This window comes from Rhodotorula toruloides, assembly GCF_000320785.1.
Source record: "Rhodotorula toruloides NP11 unplaced genomic scaffold Scaffold12, whole genome shotgun sequence".
Classification (NCBI taxonomy): Eukaryota; Fungi; Basidiomycota; class Microbotryomycetes; order Sporidiobolales; family Sporidiobolaceae; genus Rhodotorula; species Rhodotorula toruloides.
The window spans coordinates 145,141-165,689 of NW_015622972.1; the positions used below are offsets into that span (position 1 = coordinate 145,141).

The 20,549-nt window shown below is 61.6% G+C and overlaps 10 protein-coding genes across 10 annotated transcripts in view; 5 read left to right on the plus strand and 5 right to left on the minus strand.

Moving 5' to 3' along the window:
* Positions 1 to 80: 80 nt before the first annotated feature.
* RHTO_01155 (uncharacterized protein) lies at positions 81 to 2,699 on the plus strand (the record flags this gene model as incomplete). The annotated part of the gene is made up of 11 exons (XM_016414838.1): positions 81 to 265; positions 321 to 497; positions 556 to 628; positions 698 to 839; positions 908 to 948; positions 1,004 to 1,219; positions 1,288 to 1,418; positions 1,485 to 1,549; positions 1,609 to 2,411; positions 2,472 to 2,563; positions 2,621 to 2,699. The coding sequence occupies 11 exons, from the start codon at positions 81 to 83 to the stop codon at positions 2,697 to 2,699; spliced, it is 2,004 nt and encodes a 667-aa protein (XP_016273059.1).
* A 48-nt stretch (positions 2,700 to 2,747) lies between these two features.
* RHTO_01156 (mitochondrial distribution and morphology protein 31) lies at positions 2,748 to 5,232 on the minus strand (the record flags this gene model as incomplete). The annotated part of the gene is made up of 5 exons (XM_016414839.1): positions 2,748 to 3,074; positions 3,132 to 3,599; positions 3,655 to 3,837; positions 3,896 to 4,041; positions 4,098 to 5,232. The coding sequence occupies 5 exons, from the start codon at positions 5,230 to 5,232 to the stop codon at positions 2,748 to 2,750; spliced, it is 2,259 nt and encodes a 752-aa protein (XP_016273060.1).
* A 496-nt stretch (positions 5,233 to 5,728) lies between these two features.
* Positions 5,729 to 6,886, minus strand: RHTO_01157 (SNARE protein YKT6; the record flags this gene model as incomplete). Its single annotated transcript, XM_016414840.1, has 4 exons — positions 5,729 to 5,752; positions 5,811 to 5,924; positions 5,992 to 6,373; positions 6,768 to 6,886. The coding sequence occupies 4 exons, from the start codon at positions 6,884 to 6,886 to the stop codon at positions 5,729 to 5,731; spliced, it is 639 nt and encodes a 212-aa protein (XP_016273061.1).
* A 327-nt stretch (positions 6,887 to 7,213) lies between these two features.
* On the plus strand, positions 7,214 to 8,699 carry RHTO_01158 (uncharacterized protein; the record flags this gene model as incomplete). Its single annotated transcript, XM_016414841.1, has 5 exons — positions 7,214 to 7,288; positions 7,693 to 8,105; positions 8,163 to 8,237; positions 8,343 to 8,444; positions 8,504 to 8,699. 5 exons carry the CDS (start codon positions 7,214 to 7,216, stop codon positions 8,697 to 8,699), a joined length of 861 nt encoding a protein of 286 aa, XP_016273062.1.
* Positions 8,700 to 9,065: 366 nt separating this feature from the next.
* RHTO_01159 (molybdopterin binding domain containing protein) lies at positions 9,066 to 10,443 on the plus strand (the record flags this gene model as incomplete). Its single annotated transcript, XM_016414842.1, has 7 exons — positions 9,066 to 9,264; positions 9,381 to 9,555; positions 9,617 to 9,814; positions 9,873 to 10,022; positions 10,085 to 10,151; positions 10,214 to 10,304; positions 10,376 to 10,443. 7 exons carry the CDS (start codon positions 9,066 to 9,068, stop codon positions 10,441 to 10,443), a joined length of 948 nt encoding a protein of 315 aa, XP_016273063.1.
* Positions 10,444 to 10,867: 424 nt separating this feature from the next.
* Positions 10,868 to 11,277, plus strand: RHTO_01160 (uncharacterized protein; the record flags this gene model as incomplete). Its single annotated transcript, XM_016414843.1, has 3 exons — positions 10,868 to 11,008; positions 11,076 to 11,195; positions 11,254 to 11,277. 3 exons carry the CDS (start codon positions 10,868 to 10,870, stop codon positions 11,275 to 11,277), a joined length of 285 nt encoding a protein of 94 aa, XP_016273064.1.
* A 189-nt stretch (positions 11,278 to 11,466) lies between these two features.
* Positions 11,467 to 13,612, minus strand: RHTO_01161 (uncharacterized protein; the record flags this gene model as incomplete). Its single annotated transcript, XM_016414844.1, has 6 exons — positions 11,467 to 12,044; positions 12,099 to 12,205; positions 12,304 to 12,419; positions 12,480 to 12,869; positions 12,925 to 13,011; positions 13,070 to 13,612. 6 exons carry the CDS (start codon positions 13,610 to 13,612, stop codon positions 11,467 to 11,469), a joined length of 1,821 nt encoding a protein of 606 aa, XP_016273065.1.
* Positions 13,613 to 13,852: 240 nt separating this feature from the next.
* RHTO_01162 (Golgi transport protein Sly1) lies at positions 13,853 to 16,970 on the minus strand (the record flags this gene model as incomplete). The annotated part of the gene is made up of 11 exons (XM_016414845.1): positions 13,853 to 14,338; positions 14,399 to 14,507; positions 14,595 to 14,794; positions 14,902 to 15,076; positions 15,135 to 15,203; positions 15,314 to 15,438; positions 15,508 to 15,623; positions 15,729 to 15,881; positions 15,977 to 16,226; positions 16,306 to 16,519; positions 16,717 to 16,970. The coding sequence occupies 11 exons, from the start codon at positions 16,968 to 16,970 to the stop codon at positions 13,853 to 13,855; spliced, it is 2,151 nt and encodes a 716-aa protein (XP_016273066.1).
* A 121-nt stretch (positions 16,971 to 17,091) lies between these two features.
* Positions 17,092 to 18,536, plus strand: RHTO_01163 (tRNA pseudouridine synthase B; the record flags this gene model as incomplete). The annotated part of the gene is made up of 5 exons (XM_016414846.1): positions 17,092 to 17,166; positions 17,222 to 17,405; positions 17,462 to 17,672; positions 17,738 to 18,057; positions 18,115 to 18,536. The coding sequence occupies 5 exons, from the start codon at positions 17,092 to 17,094 to the stop codon at positions 18,534 to 18,536; spliced, it is 1,212 nt and encodes a 403-aa protein (XP_016273067.1).
* A 317-nt stretch (positions 18,537 to 18,853) lies between these two features.
* RHTO_01164 (uncharacterized protein) overlaps positions 18,854 to 20,549 on the minus strand; it is a gene marked incomplete at both ends in the record, with an annotated part of 3,264 nt that continues 1,568 nt past the window's right edge. The window contains 6 exons of the mRNA XM_016414847.1: positions 18,854 to 19,049; positions 19,108 to 19,389; positions 19,448 to 19,625; positions 19,678 to 20,010; positions 20,052 to 20,215; positions 20,283 to 20,475. Of these exons, the coding sequence (XP_016273068.1) occupies positions 18,854 to 19,049; positions 19,108 to 19,389; positions 19,448 to 19,625; positions 19,678 to 20,010; positions 20,052 to 20,215; positions 20,283 to 20,475 (1,346 nt within the window). The remainder of the gene's footprint in view (positions 19,050 to 19,107; positions 19,390 to 19,447; positions 19,626 to 19,677; positions 20,011 to 20,051; positions 20,216 to 20,282; positions 20,476 to 20,549) is intronic.

Here is a 20,549-nt window from a genome sequence, read left to right on the forward strand (position 1 = left end):
GTAGCAGTCTAATCAGCTCGATCCAGCGTCTAACAGCCTGGCCCAGCGAGTGTGAGGGTGTGGGTTGAGAGGAACTCTTCATGCCCCACCTCTCCCAAAGACGACACCGGCTTACTCGCTCGTGGAACTGCTGCTACCGCTACAACGACGCGCACTTCCGCTCGCAAATCAGCTCTCAAGGCGCGCGCATCGCTGCGCGAGGAGGACACGGACTCGGAGTACGACGCGGTTCAGACACACGAGGAAGAGGAGAGCGAGCACGAAGGTGGGCAGCCCTTTGCTACGCGCGAGTGACTTCTACTGACTGCTGTCGCGTGCAGCACCACCACCGAAGAAGCGCGGCGCGTCGACGACCGCCAAACCTCCTCCTCGTCCGCGAGCCAAGGGCGCGCTCAAAGACTTCCTCGACCTCCCGCTCGAGTTGGTCCTGCGCATTTTCGGCGAACTCGACTTGCCGACGCTCTTCCACCTATCTCGTCTCAGCAAACGATTCTGGCGTCTCTTGCGCGGCGACAAGTCGTTGCACACCTTGTGGACGGATGCGCGGCAGCGTAGCGGTATCATGAGGCCCACAGCGCACGGAATGAGTGTCCACCAACAGGCGAACTTGATGTTCGGCTGCTGTCAGGCGAGTTCGCGGTTCTCTCGACAGATCAGCAGGGCTTCCGTCCGCTGACTTCCTGGCTTGGACGCGCAGGGCTGCGGCAAGACCACGAACAAGGTTGACTGGGTCCTGAGGATTCGCGCCTGCCCGTCGTGCTACAGGGATCGCGTGGCCGACAAGCAGACGGCGAGCTTCTTCTCGAAGGAGGTGTTGAAGATTGCCCCGTTCAGCCAGAGCACGTTGCCCATCGCTTTGCTAGCACTGGCTTCAAGGACTGACAGTCAACCGCTTCCGTACCTGCAGTGGATAGTTCCGGTGGCGACCGCAAGACGAAGCATTACTCGGTTCACGACCTCCCGCCACGTCGCTGTCATGCTCTCCAGAGTCGTACGCACGCAGACGGACGCCCTGGACACCATGCGAAACTGTTACGGCTACAGGGAGGACAGCGACGACGAGGGCGACCAGACAGAAGACCACGATGCATTGGACTGGACCTACCACGGCTACGAGGCGTTGACTTTCAAGTACAGATGCTTTGGCCGGATGGAGGACATCAGCTCAAAAGACGACTTCATCCACGACTTGGCGGTTGTCAGGAACAAGCGCGTGGCCGTGAGTCGGCTTCGCCTCCCCAGTTGTCGTCCTGGTCCTGGCGCGAGCTGATCCGCTTCCGTGCATAGGACGCCACCTCGATGGTCGCTTGGTTCAGGCAGGAGGAGAAACGCAGGGGTGAGGAGCGGCGGAAGATCTTGGAAACTCGCCGCAAAGACATCATGGCGCGGTTCGAGGCTGAGGGCTACAAAGTGCACCAGTGCGTCGCACTCCTCGTCACTTCTCGCATCTCGACAACCAAGTGGACTCGATTGTTCGTCCGCAGCTTCGACTTCGACGCCTTCAGGGACCACCCGATCATGCGCGTCGCGAAAGAGTTGACAGACAGCGGTGAGCCTCCTGCGCCTTACGAGCGAGACGTCGGCGTCCTGACGCTCATGTCTTCGCAGCTTTCGCCGCCGTGCATGTCGAAGTCGGCGCTCTCGTCGCCGCTCAGCGTCACCGACAGGACGTCCAGATCATCGCGCAAGAGAGCAACCGCCTTCGGGACCTAGTCTCACGCGAGTACAATCGCCTGCGACAGGACGAGGAATACGTCCGCGAGTACCTTTTCGACCCTGTTCCGGACATTTACGAATTTCTCGAACTCGAGCCGGTCAAGGCCATGTACCGCATCGCATCGGTCGACGAGGTCGGCAAGCGTACGCCGCCACCCATTGCGGACAAAGCGCGCGACATCGCTCGCGCCATCGGTCAGGCGTGCGAAGCAGCCGAGTCGGCCTTCTTCCGATCTTTCGTCAAGATTCTCGCCGAGATTGAGACGGCTCGCAAAGTGGACCCGCTTGCTGCACCTCCAGCAGCCACCCCGCAGCCTGGTCCGACACTTGCGCAGTCGGCGGCGCCCACGGCGCATCCCCTTCAGCTTCTTCCCGCTGACCTCGACGAACTTCTACAGCAGCCGGAGCTTTATCAAGATGACCTGCTCCTTCGAGCCATCTGCATCGTCCAGTGCCTCGCATGCAAGCACGTCGACAACGGCATCGGCATCTTGACCCACAAGTGTTCTGTCGGCCACCATTCACTCCGCGCGACCGGCTATCAGCTCCTGCGCGAGCGGATCGAGGCAGCCATCGACGTCGTCGTCGCCCTGGAGCAAGAACTTTCCGCCACGGCCGAGGAGGTTGGCGAGTTCGGGCACGTCCTGCACTGCGAGTGCGCGTCTCCCGCCATCGCGCACGACTGGCGCAACGTGGTGCATTTGTCTGTGCGTTCGTCAGAGTGTCAGCGCGCTTACTTGCTGTTCGTAACGCAGGTCCTCCACCGAGCGAGATACCATCGCACAAGCGCGGAAAAGCCAGCCATCGTCGTCGACACCGAGGAAGGAGCGATGAAGCGGGTCTTCGAGTGCGTGAAGTTTGCCCGGCACAACTCCTCGATTTGGCTGACAAGTTTACGCTGCAGTAAACACGTCGAGTCGCTAGGACAACAGTCGACGGGATACAGCAGCTTCTACCCTCTCTTCGGCGGCATGCGCTTCTAGGCCGTCGTCTTTGCTCGAATGAGGTGTGGTCGCAGTGCAGGACTACTATCAGTGCCACAGCGGATCCTGCGCGAGAGTCAGGTTACTCTTGAGAGCGCCGAGTACCGTGTTGGCCGTCATCTGCAGCGTCCACAGCCCGACCGTCTGCAGCCGCTGCTCGTTCGACTGCGAGACGTGGTGCGCCAGCGCTGAGTAGACCTGCTCCGACATGCGGTCGAGGATGCCGACGTCGTACGTTGTCCAGCTGCCGTTGAACTCGCTCAGGCCAAGGTCGATGTGGCAGCGGATCGGGATGAGGGTGCGGTTGCGGTTGATGAAGGCGACAATGGGGCGGATCAGGGCGTTGTTGACGTAGGAGAGGTCGGACGTGAAGTACTGCGGGAGCCGGCGAGTCAGGGAAGGGAGGCCGGGAGAAAGCGGACTGCTACGCACTGGCACAGACGCCTTGAGGTCCTTGAAGCGGATGTCAAGGTCGATCGAGACGATACGGTCCTCCTCATCCTCGCCGACGTGCAACTCCTCGCCATCATCCTCGTCTACGCCCAGACTCGCCTTAGCAGCCGCCTTCTCCGTCTCCTTCGCAAAGCGCAGCGCCTTCAGCCGCTCCTCCTTCTTGACCTGCTCAGCATCCTCGTCCCTCGGCGCCTGTAGGGCATCACGCGAAAGCGATCGCCGACCCGGGATAGGCGAGTCCGACTCTTCCTTCGAGGGAGAGAGGCGCTCGCCGATCTCGTCGACGAGGTGGTCGACAAGCGCCGAGAGGTCGAGCTCAGTGTCCTCGCGAGGAAAGCGGATGTCGGCGACGAGGTCGCAGCGGCCCGAGGTGATCCAGGAGAGGACGCCGGTGTCGGCAGTTGACTGCATGTGGTCGATGGGAACGCCATCGATGCGGAAGCGGGACTGCTCGAAGAAGACCGTCAGCTCACGCCTGATCGAGTGGGATGAGTCAACGCACCATGCGAGACCACCGCGCGTCCTTCAAGTCCTCCTCGCTCGTCCGCCCGATCGACTGAGGCTTGTGCAAGCTGAAGAGACAGTTGTCGATCTGGCCTGTGACGGCTTCGGCCGACATGAGGTCGTAGAAGAGCCACTGCTTGCGCAAGCGAGGGATGTCGGCGTTGAAAATGGAGAAGGTGTACTGCAGAAGAAGGTCCAGTCAGAGAGGAGCTCGCCTAAGGCAGTAAGGGCGAACTTACCGGTCGGAAGTTCTCCGGCTGATAGATAGTGACGAGGAAGTCTTCAATCTTGAGCCCTTCAAGCCAGAAGTCACCAGGTCGAGGCTTGTTGCGGTAGGCGAAGCGGTCCTTCGGCGCGTTCGGGTCGTAGACGATGTGCGAGCGCTCTGCCACTAGCAAGGTCAGCCAACATCCTGCTGCGACTCGAACGTTCTGTACGCACCGATGACGCCGCGCACACCCCGCACCGCCGCATCCTTAATCAAGCCCTTGCCGTCGAGCCAGCGCCCGAGGCTGAGGCTGACCTCGACGGTGTCGATGCTGAGGTGGAAGTGCGTCCATTCTGCGATCATCTCGCGCAGCCGCGCCTCTTCCTCCGTCTCATCCGTGCGCTCCTGCTCAAGAACAGGCAAGACACCCAGTTCGCCCTTGACCGGTCCGCGCGAGATGTAGACGTTCTTGAAGACGATCCTGCTGCCCTCCTTGCCAAAGATGCCCCACTTGGGCACAATCGCACTCTCAAAGACGACCTTGACGCCTGTCGAGTCGGTCAAGTACGATCCGAGCTTGCCTGCGATCCATTCCTGGAGCGAGAGCGAGTTGACGACGAAGAAGAAGAGGGCGAAGGCGGACGTAGTCGAGAGGAGGAACCATCCGAGGGTGCCGAGGATGCCGAATGAGAAGAACGCCGAGTAATCGTCGGCGCGGAACCGCCTGTACGAGCGGATGGTCGCCCACTTGAAGCGGATCTTGAGACGCTCGAAGAACGAGTTCGTCAGGCTGAGAAGTTGTTCCTTCGGCGGTGGTCGTCCTGCGGGAGTCTGAAGGGCGCTTGCTGCTCGTCGGATCGAGCGAGACAGGGAAGAGAGGTAGGCGGGATGTGGGGCAGAGGTCGAGACGACGGGGTGAGGCTCGGGTTTCGCGAGCGGGTGCGGCTCTGGTTTGGCGAGAGCGTTTTGCCTCGATCTGTCGGGCGATCGAGGGTCGGGAGGCGGAGGAGGGTTGGGCGAGGGATTCGACGAGCTTGACGGTGAGGAAGAGGCGAAGGTGCGGGTCGACTGGTTGTTGGGGCAACCTGGCGCTGTGCAGTGTATCCAGCGCTTGTCCAGCTCTGTCCGCACGCTCGCCATCCCACTCCCTCGCTCCCTCACGCCCGCCAAAAGTGCCGACCCAGGAGTCCTGCCTCCGACGACCGTCGTCATCACTCCCCGCCGTCCTGTAGCGCGCGCTGCACGCCACGCATCCGCAAAAGCCCTTTCCGTCACGCGGGTGGCGACTGGCGCCGGTCGCAGGGCGGCGAAGCAGCGGTAGACGTCTGCCCAGCGAGGTTGGCGTGAGGAGGTTGCGAGCGACGCCATCGCGGCGGCGGGGCGGCGGATCAGCGAGCTGGCGAGCGTTGCGAAGTGCTCAACGAGCTCCGAGAGAAGCAGCGCGGTCAAAGGAGCAAAGCGGAGAACAAGGTGGAGGACAAGGGCAATTTCGAGGAGACATGGATGTGCAATTCACCGCCGTACTCGTCCGTACGCCACGAGACTGCCTCCAGCGTCTCTGATGCAACCAAGGGAGCAGGCGGAGCCGGTAAGCGTTCGAGAGGCAAAGCGATGCGCGAGTTCGTCCTGAACGAGTATTACAGACTACAAGGGGAAGCGCGGGTTGCGGCACAACTGCAAGAGCGCAAAAAGGGAGGAGAAGACGAGAACTCGATTAGGTCGAGATGGACGAGACGTAGAAGGCGAAGGATAGTGGGTCGAGGGGATGTGGCGAATGGAGCGAAGGCGGGCCGCTCAAGTAGGTGAGGCGAGGAATGGAGGAAAAGGTATATGCGATGCTGAAAGAATGAGGGTGGGGAGGTCGTTAGGCGATAACGCAGCACGAATTCTGCAAGTCGAGCAAAGTCAGCTTCGAACTAACGGCAGGATTCGCGGCTGCGACTCGCCTGCTTCTTGGCGGTCTTGTAGAACGACTTTGAGCTTGCCGAGAGCGCTGCGGACTTGTCGACGAGGCTGTCGAGCTTCTCGCCGCGCTCGAGGACCGACTCGATCGTCTTGTGCTGCAGGGACAAACGGGAGTCAGGCTCAGGACCATTGTCCGCCCGACGGCGACAATGGGCCACGCACCAGGATGATCTTGGTCTCGTCGAGCTCCTGCTGCACCTTCATGATCGCATCCGCCTGCTTCGGGTCCTGGTACTTCTGCAAGTACGTCGTAAGGTCGGGGTAATCGACCAAGACCTGCTTGCCCGACTGCCTGCCCTGCGCCGCCTTTGCCTCCCACTCGGACCGCTGCACCTTGGTAGTGAACTCGTCGAGGATCTTGTTGAGAAGCGAGAAGGCGACGCGGACGGGGTATTCTTGGTCGGAGACGATGACACCGGCGAGCTGGTCGGACGAGCGGGAGTAGACGTGCGCGGTATAGTTGTTCTCCTGCACGGACTGTCGTTGACCGGGAGGCGTTCGTTCGGCGACAGTGCGGGACAGGAAGGTCATGAACTCGCCGACGCTGTGAGTTGAAGGGGGTCAAAGAGGCGGTCAGTCAGCGCTCGTCCGCTCCATGGCTCAAATAAGTGCTAGTTGCTCCTCTGAGAGCACGATATCCACCCGCAGAGCCGGGCAAGCCCTGCGTTCTCCTCATCTCAGTCCGCGAGACCAGGTGAAGCAAGTCGACCTTCCAGCTCCCGCCGCGCCTCTCGAGAGTTGCGAGCAGCTGCCAAGACAGCCAGTTCTGCCTCTCCTCGACCCAGGGCGTTCCCCTTCGCCCTCACGCGGCCGCCTGCATGACGCGTGCCCCTCGCAACGCGTCCTTCGAGATCCCTCAACCTCGCTCGGCTGGGCCGCCGTCCACGCCAGTCCATCTGAGCCACGCCTAAGATCCTTAAGCGGACGCCGCGACTCACGTCCCACGCTGGTAGAACGAGAACGACGAGAGGTCCTGAGCGGCGGCGACGGCAACTGCAGGCGACGACGACGACTGGCCGGGCACGACGTGGAGGATCTGGATCGAGAGGATCTTCATGGCGGGCTGGTCGAGTAGCAGCACGAGCAGGTGTGAATGAAAAGCGGAGTGCGGCGTGAAGGGCGAAGCAAAGGTTGGGAGACGACGATGCTGGCTCACACCGCTGGGTGGCTTGTCGTGGACTGCTGTCACTCGCTAGGGACCCGCAGAGGCTAGTGGCTGCTGGCCAGCGCGCCCCAAGCGATGCTCGCGGTTCTGCCACCCTCGTTCTCCTCGTCGCTTCACTGCTGTTGGACCAACCGCTTTGCGGGCAGGCTAGGCGAGGCTTAGTGCAGCTGCGACGCTTGAAAGATGACAGGCTCAATTCGAGCGCCGTAGGGAGCGCAAATGGCAGCCGAGCCACTGCACTCCTCCTCTGCGCCCTCGGCGTCTCTCCTTCCGCGAACGGCTTTGGTGTGGCTCGTGCGTCGCGAACTTCCATAACTCTTCATTTCATCGCGCACTCGCTGTCTAGGATTCGTCTACCCAGGCCGATCGGCTGGGCCCCTCCCGCATCCTGGTCCTGCTCCTCGACTTGGCAGATCCCCTCGCAATGGTCGTCGGTGTGGCGTGCGACCTGGTGGCAGCCCGGCGACGCCTGGCTCACTTACCACCAGGAGCATGACTTTGGCTGGTCGGTCCCTAGCTAGTGGGGTCTCCCCTCCTGCGGCTGCTCGTGCGGTTGCGGCGCCAAGACGTCGCCTGCTTCGTCGTCCATCGTTGTTTCGACTACATCTCGCGCTCCTTCGACTGCGTCTCGCGCTCCTTCGACTACGTCACGCCCCGCCCAGACCACGACATCCCTCCCGACCACTACCTCGCCGCAGAAGCCGTCAACCACGCACAACACATCATCTTTTGCTTCGTGCACGTTGTCCTCGACGAAGGCTGCCGCAACCACGACGCACAAGGCCTCGACGACGACGCACAAGGCTTCGAGCTCGACGCGCAGGGCTTCCTCGACGAAGAAGGTTTCGACGACCAGCAAGAAGCCGTCGACCAAGACCTCGTTGCAGGCGACTACAACGCAAAAGCCGTCGACCAAGACGATCACGGTCACAGCTCCCGGCCAGATCGTCACAGTCACCGAGACGCACGACCTTCCCCCTCCCCCGGCGCCGACCAGCCGTCCCGGTCAGGGCTGGGAGTGCAGCGGATCCGGCAGCGATGGCTGCGAAGTTGACTGGCAGGGCAATGGATGCCCGTCGCACCTTCCGAGCGGCTGGAAGTGGTGGGGAGTGTGCGTTACGAGTTGCGCTTTCTCCTCTTCCTGCTCGCACTGACGCTTCTTTTGCAGCTCGATCGCCTGGGGTCCTTCGAAGGGCTGGGACTGCCGCTCGAACTGGACGCCGTCACCCGCTGAAGTCGACTCGTGCTCGAAAACTCACTGATGGACGCCTCCTCCCTCGCTCCAGCTTCCTTCCGGCGTCGAGTGCCCCGCCGGATGGACCTCGATCGGATGGATCGACCAACGCAGGCCGTCGGCGTCGTGGACTTGCGACGGAACCGGCCGCGACGGCTACGACTTCGACCACTTTGGCAACGGCAGGCCTTCGTACCTGCCCGTCGGCTGGAAGCGGTGAGTCGCGCTAGCCCAACCCATCGCAAATCAGGATACTGACGCTTTATCGCTCGCAGGTTCGGCCAGCTTCATGGCTGGCAGCCTTGCTCTTCTTTCCAGCTCCCCTCGTCGACCTGGTCGCCACCCTCATCGTGGAATCCAAACCTCGCAGTCTGGTGGCAACCTCGCGCAGCTTGGACTCTCCGAGGCAATTTCCGCTGCCCTAGATGGTGGAACCGCGGCCATCTTCGTGGCTCGTTCCGCTGGTGGTAGATGCGCGGTTCTCCGGACACTCCTTCCTTCGACAGACACTCCTCTAGGTTTCCTCGCCGTGCTTCTCCCCTCGCAGTAATCGTCACTCTTTTCTGTAACTCTCTGCGAATCCAAGCAGGCGCTCGTGGCCGTCCTCGCACCCTGACCTCTTGCGAAGGTCAACTGCTCTCACCGACGAGGAAAGCCTTCGTTTCGCTTCGCTCCTACCTCGTCCACCTTCTTGCGCTCTCCCGAGCCTCTCGAGTACTGTCGCGGCGCCCAGCGTGCGCCTTGCAATTTACTCCCCCTCATCTCGGGCCGACCCTCGTCGTCTCGCTCTTTCTCCTCGACCACACGCTCACTTCCAGCTCGACTCGCTGCGCTTGCATGCTCGCTGCCTCCCGCTCGCGCCTACGCTCCGTCGCCGCACACCTCGCATTCGCCGCCCGCCCTTCGATCGCTGTCGCCGCCCGCAACTTGATGACGGACGCTCCCACTTTTCCGCTGTCGCAGCCGCCCAAGTTTGAGGAGGGACAGTATGTCAAGAGCGCTGCGATGCTGGTCATTGGAGACGAGGTGCTGAACGGTGAGTCCCGGTCGTTCTCGCATCTCATGTCGTCGAGATGAGCGGGATTGCTCCCTCAACGAGCGTGTTGGTCTGCAGGAACAATGGACTGAACAAGCCTTGCATGTCGCTCACAGGCAAGACCCGCGACTCGAACTCGAACTTCTTCGCCAAGATGTGTTTCGACCTCGCCATCGACCTGAAGCGCATCGAGGTTATTGCCGACGACGAGGACGAGATCATCGAGGCGGTGCAGCGAATGCACAAGAACTACGACCTCGTCGTGACGTCTGGAGGAATCGGGCCAACCCAGTGGGTCTCCATCCGTATCTTTTCCGCGCGAAGCGCCCTTTCCTGACGGGTGCGCTCGCAGCGACGACATCACCTACATGAGCATCGCCAAAGCCTTCGGCGTTGACCTCGAGCTGCACGAGGAGACGCAGCGGAGGATGTACGAGATGGGCAAGCACAGGTACAAAATGGACGAGCAGACTGAGGAGCAGAAGCAGGCGCGACTGCGGATGGCGCGTTTCCCGCAGAATGCGGAGGTGTTCTTTGTACAGGAGGACCTGTGAGTTGCGCACCTTGCCTTCCATCTCTCGCTATCTCTCCTGACTGTCCTCATGCAGCTGGGTACCGGTCGTTCGCTTGGGCGGAAAGGTCTGCATCCTCCCTGGCGTACCAAGACTGTTCGAGCGGCTCGTCGAGGGACTCGTCTCGCACTTCATCCCGCTACCGCCTGCTTCGGAGAAGCCTTTCCGCGTCCTCGTGCACACCAAGTCCGTCTCGCATGCTTTTCCGTTCTTCGTGCGCCAACAACGCTGACGTGATATTTTCACAGGATGCCTGAGAGCTCGATCGCGCCGTTCCTCACGTCCTTGCAGGAGCGAGTGCGGAAGGAGATGATTGTGCGTCTTCTCCCTTCGCTTTCTGGGTGTCTGTGTCCGCTGACTTCGCTTGCAACCTACAGCGCGTTGGCAGCTACCCCAAGCTCATGGCAGGCGTCGACGTCTCGCTGATTGGGAAGGACGAGGCGCGGCTGAAGGAGATCGCAGAAGAGGGTACGTTCGCCGTGTTCTCCACCTCAGTCTGTGCCTTCTGCCCCGAAGCGCTGACACTCGACGTCACACAGTGATGAAGGAGCTGAAGGGCGAGCTCGTGGCTCAGGGCAAGCTGGGGCAAGAGGCCCAGGTCAAGTAGACGCGGGCTACGAGCGGAATCTATTCTTATTGCCGTCCCTCCGCGGGTTCTGCGAGTCTGCCTGGCTTTCTGGAAGCTTTTTCAAGGCGAAGGCTGTCCACGATTTCGACAAAGCTTTCCGATGCCCATGTCGCCCTCTCGGCCTCTCTTCTCTTCCTCCTTCACTTCACCTCGCTCGCCCACCACGGCTCCCTTTGCTCTTTCCCGCTTGCCCCGCGCGCTCTTCCACTCTTCTCGCTCAGCTAAGATGGTCACCGTCAAGCTCAATGGCCAGACTCTCGCGGAATCGTCCCAGACCAAGGTCGTCGAGGGGAACCATGTGCGCTCGTTCCCTGGGCTTCGCAGGACTTGCAGTCACGCTGACCATGCTCTCGCTGCAGTACTTGTGAGCTACACACCCACTCCACCCGCCCTGTCCTCGCCGATGCTCACCTCATCCTCATCCCCACCTCGGCTCCTCCTGATCTCGCTCATCCTGCCTTCCTGCGACTCAAAAAGCCCGCCGTCCGACGTCAAGCGCGAATTCTTCACCGACTCGCAGACGCACACGACTTGCGGATGGAAGGTGCGCCCGCTCTCTTCTTCAGTCTCGTCGACTTCTGCGCTCACAAGCTTGTCCTTCGCTTCTCCAGGGCGTCGCGAGCTACTACAACGCCGACGTGAACGGGAAGAAGGTGTCGGACGTCGCGTGGTACTACCCGCAGGCGAAGGACAAGGCGAAGGATATCGAGGGATACGTCGCATTTTACAAGGTGCGCCGCTCCGTCTGCAAGCTTTCCGGTCTCGAGACTGACTGCTCTTGAGGCGCAGAACAAGGTCGAGATCAGCGGCTGAAGAGGCGGCTCGGGAGATTGTTTGCGGGCGTCGAGAGAGCGAGACGCGCAGAAGTTTCGCAGGTTCAACGTTAGCAATCTGATTTCGATGGTCTGATTCCAATGTAGCAATATAGGACACAACAAGCACACACGCAGTAGACCTACGAGAGCGGGAGACGACAGAGGAAGACATCGAACGCTGGAATCGCTAGGTTTCCTCGTCGTTGCTCGAGCTGGACGAGCTGGACGAGCTCGACTCCGCGTCCTCCTGTCCCGTCCCGCCCTTCGAATCGAGGTTGAGTCCGCGCTCGAACGCCCGCTGCACGAGCGCGACGCCCCGCTCCGTCCGCTCCTCCTCCGTCATCTCCTCGACCTTCTTCCCCTCGCCCGGCAACGGCTTGTCCTCCTTCTTGCGCTCCTTGCTCGCCTTCTCCCGGCCATCATTCATCTCCTTCTCGTGCTCCTGCTCGCCCTCTCCCTTCTCCTCATTCCGGATCCGATCAATCTCCTTCTGCCCCTCCTCCTTCTGCTTCTCCGACTCGGTCTCCTTCCTCAGCACGCTCGCCTTGAACCGCTCCTTGAGGTTCTTCTTCTTCTTCGTGAACTTGCCGTACTTCTCGATGCCGCGGATCGTCAGCACCGATTTGGAGATCGAGACTTTCAACATGTCGACGTGCTGGTCTTCGAGCGAGCGGACGAACGACTTGAAGTGCATCGTGCCGGCGCGGTAGTGGCCCGAGAGCGGCGAGAGGGAAGTCAGGTGTCCTTTCGAAGCCTTGATGAGGCCTGGGGGTCAGAGTTCGTGAGTGAGAGCAAGGCATCGAGACGGATCAAACGCACCGGCGGAAGTGACGCGAGCGCCGTAAAGGAAGGACGAGTGCTGGAACGAGCCCGTCTTCTTGATCCCGACGTAGAGGTTGTTCTGCAAGTCGGAAACGTACAGCCACCTGCGTTTGCCGGAATGACAGAACCAGCGATCCCAGAAGGCGAGGGCCCTGTCAGCGGAGAAAGGAGGGGGCAAAAGCGCAGGATGGTAAGCCCTCACGTGTTCTTGTTGACGGTCTTGCGGAGCATGGTATCCATGACCGCTTTCGGAGAGAGGTAGTATCTGACTCGCTCTTTCGCTTGACGGACGCCCTTGCCGTGTCCAGCCGTTCCGCCCTGTAGCGCGCACACCCGGTCAACGAAGGCACCGAGGACTCGGAAGGGAAAGCGGCACACCTTGTCGCCGTACGCTCGCACACCCTCACGCACCTCGTCCGCCTCGTCCGAACTTGAGCTCGACGAGCTGCTGTCGTAGTCGCTGCTACTGATGTCTCCCTGCCCCGCCTCCGCAAGCTTCTTCATCTTCTCGTTCTCCTTCCTCCGGTTCTCCTCGTACTCCTCCTCCGAAATCGCGACGATCCCGCCCTTGTCCGGTCCGCGATCCTCGTGGTACTTGGAGGTGTCGAGCGGCTGGCCGTCTTTGGCCCAGACGAGCAAGCCGTCCTTGACCTCGACGCGGTACATCTCGCGCTGCTCGGCGGTGAGGTAGGTGATGCATTCGGATTCGAGGCGTTTCCGCGGACACTCCTCAAGGTCGAGGTCCTTTCCGTCGCCTTCGTCGAGCCACTGTGAGCGCAAAAGCGTCAGTTGAAACCAGCACGAGGGCGTGAAGCGAACTAACGTGGAAGAAGTTGTCGTCCGTGTCTGTCTCGTTCCATTTCTGGTGGTAGAATTTGAGGTTCGAGGCGTAGCGGTGCTTGCGGTCGACCTGCGAGAGCAAGGAATCAGTTAACGAAGCACAGGACGCTCGGAAAGACGCTGCGCACCAGTTCGAGCCAGTACTGCGCCTCGAGCTGCTTCGCCTCGACACGCTCCTTGCGGATCTTCTTCTTCTCCTTGTCCGTCCGGCCGAGCGCCTCCATCTCCTCTTCTGCACTGAGCTCGCCCTCCTGACCCTGCGCGCCCGCCGCCGACTTCCCGTCCGTGATTTGCGAGGCGTAGACCTGTCCTCGTCTCCAGCGCGAGGCGGCATCGTTCTTTCCCTTGTCCTGGTCGTGCCCTGCTTCAGACATCTGACGCTGCTTCATCCCGTCCTTCCACCGCTTCGACGAGCTCATGTTGCAGCCGTTGGCGGTCCGCTGGTCGACATGATGCCGATAGCGAGACTGGATGCTCCTCGCCGCGCTGTCCTGCTTCGAGTCGTGTTGGCCATCAGCAGACCCGTCTGCACCGTTCGCCCCCGCTTCCTCGCCCTGCGATGCTGGCCGGGTATCCCGCTTCCCTCGTTCAACTCGCTCCCACACCTCTTGCGCCCTGCGGCGGTCGTCGTCGACAGAGCTCTGGCGGTAGTCGTAGTCCGGCGCAGGCATAGCGAGCAGTGGCTTCGTGCAAGCTGTACCGTAGCAGAGTGGCGTGCAAGAGAGCAAACAGCTAATCTTGGTCGACCATGCGAGTGACGCGGTCAAGAGGGCGATCGTTCTCTTCGAGCTTTGCAGCAGCGCGATAACGACAACGAAGAACGGGCATTGCAGTCCTCGAACAACCAGACGCAACGGAGAGAGAGAGAGAATCGGAGGGGAAGCGAGGGCGGACGGACGGAGACCGGCTCACTACGTCCGCGCGAGGCTGCCCAGCGCCTTGACGAAATCGCTCGGCGTGAGGATCTCGGTACTACCGTACGTGATCCGCCTCGTCGGCAATCCCTGCGGCTGTCCACCCGCCTGTCCACCAGCACCCGCGATCCCGCTCCCGCCGCCGCCCGGCACGCTCCGCATCATGTAGTCGTTCAGGTTGCCGTACTCGACCAGACTGCCACCTCCGACGGTGAAGACGATCGCGTCCGTGTACTGCTGACGGCCTCGTCCCTGCGTCGCTGCAGCAGGTCGGGCAGAGCGGCCGCCAGAACGAGGGTCAAAGAGCAGGTAGTCGTCCGTGTCTTGCAACGCCTGTGTCGACGCCGATGCCGGGTCCATGAGAGCCTCGACGATGCGCGTTACGGGGAAATCCTTGCGGGCGGGGAGGAAGTTCTTGACGCCCGAGATCAGGTTGTCGAGGCCGACACCGCCGATGCCGCCATCGCGAAGCCGGTCCGTCAGCTGCAGGACGAGTTCGAGTCAGTCCCTGCGCTCGCGTCAGGCGACTGACGATGGACGCACTCGGTTCGATAGCGAGCTAAAGCCGCGCATCAGGTCGCCTCCGGCCGTACTGGGCGCAGGCTGCGCCGATGTCGCACCGAGGCTCGACATCCGCATCACGTCCCGAAGCCTGAAGACGAAGCATTGTCAGTGAGCCGCTGGGTCTCACCTAACCTGCAACGGCGCAAGCCTCGAGTCGAGGAAGCGCCGGACTCACTTCTTCGCATACTCCCAAGGCCCCATATCCGCCCCAGCCTCCTTCAACGCCCGCTCATACTCCGCCAAGTCGTCGCGCGAGAAACCCTTGTCCGACCCGCTCGCGAGCATCGAGAAGTAGTAGCAAAGCATCAGGCGCAGCTTGTCCTCCGGCTTGTACTTGGTCGGGTCGCGCACGGCTTCGAGCAATTCGCGCTTAGTCTGCGAGAGTGTCGCGGGTCAGCTCCTGTACTTCTGCGAAAACGGCCCGATCGAGCACTGCCAGTACGCGATGCGTCGAATCGCGCAAGGCAGATGAGCCGACGCACCTGCTTCGTGATCGCCTCCTCCATCTGGAACAACTCGTCCAATCCTCGCTCCTTGATACCCTGCAGGAGCGCCGTCGCGATATTCATGTGCGTGTCGAGCGTCGCTTTGCGGGCGGTGAGTTCGGGGAGGGCGGTGATGGCGGCTTTGAGGTTCGCGGCGTTCGAGGTGAGGTCGCTGTACGGAAGGCCAGCTCGTGAGCTTGCGTGAGTGAGGAGGATAGGGCGGGACGTACACCTGAGCCAGGTCGTTGACATCGCTCACGCCCGTCGACCGCGTAATCTCGTTTGCGTCCTGCTTGTACCTGCACGCTAACGAGCGTCGGTATGCGACTTCTTCATGACTCCAAACCTGTCCTCGATCGTCCGAAGCGACCAAGAACGGGTCGTCCAGGAAGAAGAGTCGCCGACGCACTTGTTCAGCTCGAGGTCAATCTCCTCCGCAACCTGCGGGAACGGATTCTGCGCATTCTTGGCCCAGAAGAAGTCCTTGGCATCGAGGTCGTACGTCTTCTTGCTGAGCTTGCCGGCATCGGGAGCCTGTGAGCACGCGGACGAGTACACTCCGTCAGCCTCAACATCGCTGGGGCTCGGCCCATGCCAGCCTACCTCGACAGTAACGCGGTTGAGCTTCATGCCGAGAACGTCGTTGACAAGCGCCTGATAGGTCCAGCTGTGCGAGAGCATCGGGACGAGGTCGACGTTGCGATCGAGAATGACGAGCACTGCCAAGCGACTTGTCAGTCCCTTTCCCTGAAAGTCAACAGCCCGGCTCCATCCAGTAGCTCGGGGACTGATCCGAACGGTTGAGCTGCAGGACCTGGACTCACAAGGCCTTCCAAACGATCCGTCTCCGCCAACACCGCCCGAAAAAGCGTTGACTCCCCGCGAGCTCGCCATGTGATCCCGAAGTCGCGAGTCGAGTTTCCGGGCGACCATCTCGGCGGCGTTCCCTCGCGGTGCGCGGATGATGGGCAGTTGACCTGCGGCGAGATCATGTTCAGTCGCTTAGTCGAAGGACGTGTATGACTGACTTGTGCAAGGCAGCGGAGCCATCGCACAAGGAGACGCAACGCACCCATCGTCACCAACACCGAGAAGAGACCCTTCGCAACCCTGTCCGTGATTTCCTCGATGTCCTCCTCGCTCGCCCGCGCCTCGTTCAACCTCTCATACGTCGTTCGGACGTCAGATGCGGCGGTGGCGGAAGGTTGAAGGGCGTTGGAGGAGGTCGAGGGTGCTGCGGAAGTGGAAGCGGTCGAGACGGAGGGAGCGAGCGAGAAGAGCGAGGGTGCGAGAACGAGGTAGTCGAGGTGTTGATCGTAGACCTGCAGAGTACGGGAAAACGGAATTGTCAGCGGATGCTCAGCAAGCTTCTTGGCGAACCAAAGCGAGCCTGCGGCGCACCTGCTCGACCCCCTCGACCGTCCCATCCTTCGCGACGGTCTCCGCAAACTCCTCCAGCAGCGGCCGCGGCAACGCGCTGGTAAAGTTGACGTAGGTCGAAGCGTAGAGACCCTTTCGCAAGTCGGCTGCAATGCGTTGGACGTTGGCAGAGGTGGGGGAGACGAAGTAGATGGCGGGAACGTCGGGCAGCGCAGGTCGGTCCGAGTGCAATTGCCTGTATCGAGTCGTTTTCGATTATTTCCACGCATTCTCATCCTGTCTCTAGCTCTGCCAGGTCGCCAAGACGAGTGTTCCGCCTGACACGCGTCATGTCCGCATTCCGCACTCCCACGACTCAAGGGAGCGTAGCGCCCGGCTCAGACCGTGAAAGCACTCAGAAAACAACGTTCAAGCGAGTCCACGCGAACTCACAGGTGGAGGGTGACGCCCGCGGCGCGCAAGTCCTGGACGCGGAGACTGGTCGCCAGCACGTCCTGCGCGACCTTGTCCATGACGAGGACCTTCCATGTCGGGAGCTGCCCTTGTCCGCTGAGGCTCAGCGTGCCCGCCTGTCCGCCCTGTGCGCCGTGCGAGGTCGAGGTCGATGCGGTGGGGCTGTTGAGGGCGAGGAGCGACTGCAACGCCGCGAGCTGGCGGTCGCGCAGTGTGGGTGGTGCAGTGGCCATCCGTAGAAGAGTCTAGCAGCAGTCGCAGTCCCTCCTGAGCCAGTCGAGGTGACTGTCGCCGCGAGAGACCTCCCTTGGACGAGAACCGCTCACTTTGCCGCTCAAACAGCTCGAAGCGACGATGCCAAAGGCTGGGAACGCTCCGTTGAGCGCCCTCTTTGGGCTGAACAAGCCGACAGGCGTCCCCTCGATGACGGTGCGCCGTTCTCGCTTTCCTCCTCCCTTCCTCGCTGAACTCGCCCTCGTTGCAGCTCCTCAACCGCTTGCAGCCCTTGTTCTCCGCGTCGGAGCTCTTCAGGGACCCTAACAATGCGAATGAGCAGGATCAGGGAGGCAAGGGGTGGAAGAAGGGCAAGAAGGGTAGGGGCAGGAGGGCCGACAAGGTCAAGATGGGCCAGGGAGGGACGCTTGATCCGCTCGCAGACGGTGTACTCGGTGAGCACTAGCCCTTGCGCTCCCGTCGACGCTTGCTGACCCGGAATCTGCTGCAGTTGTCGGCACGAACGCAGCGACGAAATCCCTCTCCCGCTTTCTCGACTGCACGAAAGAGTACCGCGCTATCGGTCTTCTCGGCTGCTCGACTGACAGCTACGACTCTGACGGGAAGCGGGTCAAGATGGCGAGCTGGCAAGGCATCACGAAGGAGAAGGTCGAGGAGGTCTTGGGACGGTTCAGGGGAGAGATTGAGCAGACGCCGCCTGTGTGCGTCCGACTTCAGTTCTACCAGTTTGCGGGAGATGAACTGACGCTCTCGACTCTTGCGCCAGCTACTCCGCGCTGAAGATGGACGGCAAACCTCTCTACGAATACGCCCGCAGCAACACTCCTCTTCCCCGCCCCATCCCTCCTCGAAAAGTCACCGTCCACTCGCTTGAGCTCCTGCGCTTCGCAAACGGTGACGAGCACACATACGAGTACCCCAAAGAGGAGTTGGAGGAGGACAAGAAAAAGGAGCTGGAGCGATTGGAGAAGATGGTCAAGGAGGGACGGACAACGGTGCCTAGCGAAGAGGATGTTGCGCAGGGTGATGAGGATGCGACTACGAGTGCGCCTGCTGAGGCGAACACGAGCGAGGCAGGGCCTTCAGGTGCGTTGCACGTTCCCTACCCTTGCCTTCGTTGCTCACCGTCGCTCGACCAAGCAGACTCCACCGTCTCCCGCCCTCCTATCTTTGAGATCCACCTCACCGTCTCCTCCGGCACCTACATCCGCTCCATCGTGCACGACATCGGCCTCGCCCTCGGTTCCGTCGCACACGTCGTCAAGCTCACGCGAACACGGCAGGGCGAGTTCGTGCTCGAGCCGCCGAGCGCCTCAACTGTCCTCTCAGCTGGCGATGGCGCGGAGAAGAAGGAAGGAGAGGAAGCGGATGTCGTGAAGGAGAAGGCGGCGGACGGGCTGGAGCTCGAGACCTTCACAGGCGGGTGCGTCGAGTGGAGCACGCTGGAGAAGGCAATTGAAGAGCAGGCCAAGGCGAAGAAGGAGGGACGGGAAGTCGAGGGACGGGATCAGGACGGGTGGTTGGAGTGGGAGAGGGAGTTGCTGAGGAAGTGCAAGCGGGTGTAGATGCGCTACGAGGGTCGCCCCGCGATGAGGGGGAGGGAATCGCAAGGTGTACGTTCGGCGCCGCTGGAGTGCTGGACGGACTATAAGGAGCTTGCAAGGACGAACGAGCCAGGAGCGAAGCGAAACGAAGGCTTTCCTCGTCGTCGAGAGCAGTTGACCTTCGCAAGAGGTCAGGGTGCGAGGACGGCCACGAGCGCCTGCTTAGATTCGCAGAGAGTAGTACAGGATGGAGAGAGCGACGATTACTGCGGAGGGAGAGAAACCGCGAGGAAACCTAGAGGAGTGTCTGTCAAAGGAGGGTCCGGAGAACCGCGCGTCTACCACCAGCGGAACGAGCCACGAAGATGGCCGCGGTTCCACCAACGAGGGCAGCGGAAGTTGCCTCGGAGAGTCCAAGCGGCGCGAGGTTGCCACCAGACTGCGAGGTTCGGGTTCCACGACGAGGGTGGCGACCAGGTCGACGAGGGAAGCTGGAAAGAAGAGCAAGGCTGCCAGCCGTGAAGCTGGCCGAACCTGAGAACGATAAAGCGTCAGTATAGCGAAAACTGAACACTGATCGACTGCGACGCACCACTTCCAGCCGACGGGGAGGTACGAAGGACGCCCGTTGCCAAAGTGGTCGAAGTCGTAGCCGTCGCGGCCGGTTCCGTCGCAAGTCCACGACGCCGACGGCCTGCGTTGGTCGATCCATCCGATCGAAATCCAGCCGGCGGGGCACTCGACGCCGGAAGGAAGCTGGAGCGAGGGAGGTGGCGTCCACCATTGAGTTTTCGAGCACGAATCGACTTCTGCGGGTGACGGCGTCCAGTTCGAGCCGCAGTCCCAGCCCTTCGAAGGACCCCAGCCGATCGAGCTGCGAAGAGCAGCGTCAGTGCGAGCAGGAAGAGGAGAAAGCGCTATGCGAGACTCACACTCCCCACCACTTCCAGCCGCTCGGAAGGTGCGACGGGCATCCGTTACCTTGCCAGTCAACATCCCAGCCGTCGTCACCCGAACCGCTGCACTCCCAGCCCTGACCGGGACGGCTGGTCGGCGCCGGAGGAGGGGGAAGGTTGTGCGTCTCGGTAACTGTGACGATCTGGCCGGGAGCTGTGACCGTGATCGTCTGAGTTGACGGCTTGTACGTGGTAGTCGCCTGCACCGAGGTCTTGGTCGACGGCTTCTTGCTGGTCGTCGAAACCTTCTTCGTCGAAGAAGCCTTGTGCGTCGAGCTCGAAGCCTTGTGCGTCGTCGTCGAGGCCTTGCGCGTCGTGGTCGCGGCAGCCTTCGTCGAGGACGTGCACGAAGCAGAAGACGATGTCTTGAGCGTGGTTGACGGCTTCTGCGGTGAGGTAGTGGTCGGGAGGGATGTTGTAGTCTGGGCGGGGCGTGACGTAGTCGAAGGAGCGCGAGACGTAGTCGAAGGAGCGGGAGACGTAGTCGAAGGAGCGCGAGACGTAGTCGAAGGGACGATGGACGACAAAGCAGGCGACGTCTTGGCGCCGCAACCGCACGAGCAGCCGCACGAGGGAAGACCCCACCAGCTTGGGATTGACCAGCCAAAGTCATGCTTCTGGTGGTAGGTAAGCCAGGCGGCGCCCGGCTGCCACCAGGAGACGCGCCACACCGACGACCATTGCGAGGGGATCTGCCAAGTCGAGGAGCAGGACCAGGATGCGGGAGGAGCCCAGCCGATCGACCTGTAGAGACAAGTCCAAATCAGCAAGCGAACGAGGAGCGGTGGAGGAGAGCAAAGACAAGACGCACCCGCCGAACCAAAGCCAACCCGAGGGAGCCCACGAAGGACGACCGTTACCTTGCCAGTCGATCGACCATCCGTCCTTGCCCGAGCCGTCGCACGTCCAGCCGCGCGAAGGGAGCGAGATGACACCCCACCAGGAGGGAGCGGTGAAGCCGAGGTCGACGCCGACGTGAGCGTCGATCCATGCCGAGGGAGGCTCTGCGGGAAGCGAGAGCGTTAGCGCAAGTCGAAGACGAGGGAGGAGGCGGAAGATGTACTCCACCAGGAGACGC